Source organism: Rhinolophus ferrumequinum, chromosome 10, assembly GCF_004115265.2.
Source record: "Rhinolophus ferrumequinum isolate MPI-CBG mRhiFer1 chromosome 10, mRhiFer1_v1.p, whole genome shotgun sequence".
Lineage (NCBI taxonomy): Eukaryota > Metazoa > Chordata > Mammalia > Chiroptera > Rhinolophidae > Rhinolophus > Rhinolophus ferrumequinum.
Genome location: NC_046293.1, coordinates 52222739 through 52228054, shown reverse-complemented (window position 1 = coordinate 52228054; position 5316 = coordinate 52222739). Strand labels below are relative to the sequence as shown.

The following is a 5316-nucleotide window of genomic DNA, read 5'->3' as shown; positions in this document are numbered from 1 at the left end:
CCCCCACAGAATACTCCTGAACTCCCTCCGCCCACCCCGCCCTACTCCTCATGGTTCTGGGGAGATCTTGTCCAGACCCAGCACGCCAGCCTAGGAATCACTTCACCCTCAGGAAGTTCTGTCCCCAAAGGCTGAGACCTCCCAGCAACCCTGGGTGGCCCCCAGAGTTAGTTATTATGGTCCAGCCCACAGGCTATCATGAGACCCAGCCAAGACAGGAAGGGGGCAGAGTGACACCAAGCTAAGAATTATCGCTGGCCCCAAGCACGAGCGGCCTCAGCTTCTGATATCCTGTGCCACTGCAAAGCCTCCTGACCTCAGGCAGGACAAGCCACCATCTCTGAGGGTTCATTCCCCATCTGTAAAAGGGGGGCGTGGATCCCTGCTGAGGCTACCTTGGGGATCAGGATGCAGAGTGGACGTGAAACTACTTTGCAAAGTTGCAACAATATACCACTTGGCTACCAGGGACTACTGGTAAGCGGTACTGGTAAGTGGGCAAGGAGGTGAGGGCTTAGGGAAGAAAATAGAGATAGAATTGGGGGGGGTGGTGTCGATTCATGCAGTCTCAGGCTGCCTCTTCCTGGGACTTGGGACTCTAGATTTGGCCGATCCCAAGGGTCTCCTACTGGAGGCATCATTTCCTCGTTAGAGGAAGCAATACAGGTACCCCAGAGTTGGTCCAGGTCCGGTGCAGGATAGGCCCTGATCCCAGTATCAGGCAGGTCTAATGGAATGTTGCTCCTTCCCCAACTCTTGCCCAGGTGATTGCCAGATTGCCAGGAGGTAGAACAGCTGCAGCAACATCTGGCATTTACCAGGCCCTGTGTCCAGGGAACCCCTCACCACACTGTGATGTGAGGACACGTTATCACCCCCATTTACAGATGAGACTGCTCAAGCCCACACAGTACATGGCAAACTTGCCTGGATCCAAAGCCTGGAGTCTATCCATTTTTTCTGGCCTTCCCAAAATACGACAAAAGAGGGGAACTGATTTGAGAAGCGATTTCTCGCCCCCCACTCTGCCTGTGAGTAGGTCATACCCCTTTCCCAGAGCCCTGTGTCCTGGGCTCAGGCCCCACCTGGTGTGAGCCCAGCCCGCTGGGCAGGGCTGGACTCATGAACCCGGCAGACAAAAGTCACCATCTCCACACGCTGCTCCTCCCGGTGGTGAAGGCCATAAGTCTGTAACAAAAAAGGGGACCCTTAGCCCTTGGGGTGGGGGAGTGGGGTACATCCATACTTCAGACTGGCCTCCCAACCCCTCATTTATTCTGCACCCAGCTTCTCCCACCTGGATCTCAAAGCCGAAGGTCTGGTTTTCCTCTTTCTCCAAAGTCAGCACTTTCCTGTAGGAGACACAGGGGCCATCTCATTAAGACTGTCAGAATTTAAAGGAGCTTGGCAGTCCCATAGCGTGGCCCTCCACTGATGCTGGAGTCTGTTCTACAACATCCAGGCAGGGCTCATTGTCTTCTGCGACAACTCACTCTCCTCACAGGTTGCTGTAATGTCCCTCCCCATACCTAGCCACAGTCAGCTTCATCCAGGCGCACAGAATCAATCCAGCCTCTGGTGTGGGGAGGCAATGGGAATGTCGCCCCCCCACCCGTGGGTAGACTAGCTGAATTTTTCAGCCAGTCCGTGCTTTCTAGTGAGCCCTAGAATACCACTTACTGAGCAGCTAAGGTCCCAAATTCAGGCTCAGCATGGAGCTTCCTCTGTTCCACAGCCTTGGGGAGAGGGCTGGCCCCACCCCCAGAGGCCAGTCACGAGGCTCAGTCCAGACCACAGCTGCTCCTCCCAGCTGCGGTGGGGCCAGCCCACCAGATGTGAGGGCTGGGGGGAGGGGAACCTCAAGGCCGCCCCTTCCCGCACTGAAGGCCTGCCCCCTGGACACAATGGTCTGGAGCTACTCCAAATCCTCGCCTGCTGGGGGAGCCCAGAGTTTCCTCTGCCCACCCCACCCCCTTCCTTCCCTCCCAGCCAGAAGCAGAGTTAAAGCAGCTGCCAAAGGCCCCTTCAAGTCTCAAAGCCTCTGAAAGGCCTTGGAGACCCAGGTCCCCAGCTCTCAGTCTGACCCAGATAACCTCCCAATGCTGAGCGGTAACTCCCAGCCTCTACCTGAGCTCTTCCCCACTTTGCCTGTAGGCCTTTCCCCCTCTGTGTGTGTTGGGGCGGGGAGCAGGATGACTGAACATTCTGTGTTTACCCCCGTGCTCTGGTTTTCTGGAAGACTTGGCAAACTTGTCTGCAAAGGGTCAGACAGTAAATATTTTAGGCTTTCTGTTTGGGGCCCATTCAGCCTCCGTCATATTGTTCTCTGTTGTTATTTTAACAACCCTTTAGAAACATAAAAACAACTCTTAGCTCAAGGGCCAAACAGGCCAATCTGGCCCGCAAGCCATAGTCTGTTGATCCATTTTAGAAGTCAGGCCCAAATCAGGATGGGACATGGCAGAGTGGGGCCTGAGGGCAGCACTTCCGTCTACTCTCACCTGAGATCCTTCCTAAGAGGGCAGCCACAGAATGGGCTCTGGAGGCAGGGGCAGCCAGATGCAAGCAGCTGGACGTGGCTGGGCTACGGTCTGGGCCCTTGGGGTTTGCTGGGGCTGGGAGGGCTCAGGGCCCTGCAAACTTCTCTTATTTCCTCCACCTCCCATATCCAGATCTGCCCAGGAAGGGGGAACTGGCAAGCCCTGGATTGAGGAGCACCTGATGACTCAAAAGTCCCTACCTCCTTTCCCTGCCACCCCCTTCACACAGCCCACCACCCCACACGCCCCTCACTCCTAGTGAGGGAGCTGTGCTAAGAGAGTGGGAGAATGACGCCCCCTGGTTGAGCTGAGATGCTGTGTCGCGCTGCCCCCCACCCCTCCCTGGGGACCTCACCCTTTGGACCAGGGCAGGGGCTGGGGTGATGGTGACTCACCGCTGCTGTTCAGGACTCTGGCTGAGATTCTTCCAGCGGAACCCAGAGCCCTGGGCAGGACGATGGAGTTAGGAAGGAACAGGAGAGAAAGGTGTCGTCCTTGAGATGATGCTGAAAGCCCTACTCTGGGAGGTCCCTCACCTGGGCTCCAGCCCTGGACCCAGCACCTCCCTCCCTGTTGCCTGTCTGTCTGGTCCCCGTTGCATACCTGCTTTGGTGCTGGTATAACTACTTCAGTATCACTCCATAGCTTTCTCCCTAGGCTTTATCCCTATAATTGGGACTTCAGGAACACAACAGTCCTCCTGGGTTCAGATGCATGAACCTCTAAACCCAGTCTGGGGGCCAGTGTGTGTGTGGGTGTTCATTAATCTAGATAGAATAGTTTCCACCCCCAGGGTGCCTGTCTGCAAGGGCTTGCTTAGGCCTCCCAGACCCCTCAGGCTAAGGCAGGGGCTCCTCCCAGATGTTCCCAAAAAGGGGCAGGGGCACTCCAGAGACCCCCTACTAGTCAGGTCTCTCCTAATGTCTCGGCCACAGACAGTGGCTTGGGGAAGCTGGGGTCAGAGGCCCAGGTCTGGAGGGCCGGCAATCCCAGCCTGAACGTGGAAAAGCTGGGGACAGAGGGGCCAAGCCTCCTTCCCCAAAGTACAGGCTGTTTCAGAGACCAACTGTGGTTCCCAGCTGCAGGTGGCCAGCTGTTGCCAGCTCCACCTGGGTATCTTGACATTGCCATATATTTGTTGTTTTCGGGACAAAAAAATCTTACATCTCAAAAGTCTCACTATACTTAAGGAGAGAGATTGAGAGTTCTTTTTATTTTATGGGCTGGGGGGGGGAATGACAGCTGAGGGTTCCTGCTTCTTTAGGGTCCTTGAGAAACTAAAGCAGTTTCCCTTCCTAAATTATTGGTCCTTGGAAGAAGCCCTGTCCCAAACCAGCCCTTGTCCCATGTGCCCCAGAGAGCCCAGGGCCTTCCTGCTGGGTGCCCTTGTTAACCCTCCCCCCAAGATGCCCCAAGGCTAGGAAGAGAAGGGGGCCCTCTTTCTCCAGAACCAAGGATTGGCCTCAAGGGTGGGGACAGTTCCCAAATGGGCCTGGGAGGAAGGACTGGGCAGCATAGAGAGACCCCTTTGTCTTTCCACCCTATTTTCATAAAATGCAAATTCTCAACAAGCTGTTCATTGTGTGGGGGGAGTCAAGGGCCAGGGGAGGAGGAGGGGGGCTGGGTGAGAAAAGGCCACCAGCCCCCTCTCCTTAACCTGGGTCTTGTGTCCCCCCTCCTGAGAGCTCGAACTCCCCTCGGGCCAGAGGAAGAGCCCGCGGAGGAAGGGGAGACTCAGAGAGCGGGCGCGGCCCGCATCCTTCCTGCCCCGCGGGCGCCCTACGACCCCTCCCACTGTGTCCGGTCGTGGCCGAAGTCCAGGGAGCGGTGGCCGGGCACCCCGCACCTCAGACTCTGGGGCAGTCGGCAGGCCCCAAGCCCAGGTATCTATCCAGCCGTCCCCTCGGAGGGGCTAGCACTCTCTCCCACGCGGCGCATCCACCGCCTTCCCTCTCCACCAGGAGCACTCGGACCCTCCACTGGTCTGGGCGAGCGGTGGGACCCCAGCGCTCCGCCTCCCCGCTCCAACTAGAGGAGCATGAGCGAGGGGTCTTGGGGGCCTCGACACACCTGGGCACGGGAAGGCGGGGCGCGGAGGCTGCCGGCCAGATGGGCGAGGAGAAGAGAGTGCTGGGGGATCAAGAAGGAGAAGAGCTTGACAGGGCGGCGGCATGTGGGGAGCGGAGTGAAGAGCCCTAAGACTGGGGCGGCGTGGAGGAGGGGGCCGCAGGGGCCAGAGGCTGGCGCCTTCCGAGGAGAGGGCCGAGGGGACTCAGCAGGTTCTGAAGGTGGCCATGGGGGGGTCAGTGGGCTGGGGAAGAACGTGAGGGGCTCGGTGGACCCCGAGTAGAATGTTGGGGGTTAGCAAGTTGCAGGGTTGAGCGGGTCCGGAGGAAGGGACACCGGGGTACCGAGTGTTGGGGCCGCGGTTATTGGAGAGTGGGAGACGTACCTTTCGGCGGGGCAGGGTGCCCCCGGACACGGCGAGCGCACGGTAGAGCTCGGCCGGGTGATAGTCTTCCAGCGCCGCGTACAGCTCCTCCCCGGGGGGCCCAGAGCTGGCAGCTGCGGCAGGGGGGCCCGAGGCTGGGGTCCGGGCGGGAGCGACTTCCGAGTCGGGAGCCCCGGCGGCGGGGTCCGGAGCGGCCGCCGCCTCCTCCTTCTGCTGCAGCTTCCTGAGTCGGCGGAGGGTCATGGCTCCGGCGCCCCTCGGAGGCGGCGCTCGCTCCGCGCAACAGGGAGGGCGACAGCTCCAGGATGCCCGCTGGGCGGGTGG

The 5316-nt window shown here is 59.0% G+C and overlaps 1 protein-coding gene across 1 annotated transcript in view; it reads right to left on the bottom strand.

Moving 5' to 3' along the window:
* Positions 1 to 5316, bottom strand: part of TAMALIN (trafficking regulator and scaffold protein tamalin) — a 7633-nt gene extending 2317 nt beyond the window's left edge. The window contains exons 1-4 of the mRNA XM_033116073.1: positions 4993 to 5316; positions 2936 to 2985; positions 1298 to 1352; positions 1086 to 1188 (exon numbers count right to left, since the gene is read on the bottom strand). Coding sequence (XP_032971964.1) covers positions 1086 to 1188; positions 1298 to 1352; positions 2936 to 2985; positions 4993 to 5235 — 451 coding nt within the window. The 5' untranslated portion in view covers positions 5236 to 5316. The remainder of the gene's footprint in view (positions 1 to 1085; positions 1189 to 1297; positions 1353 to 2935; positions 2986 to 4992) is intronic.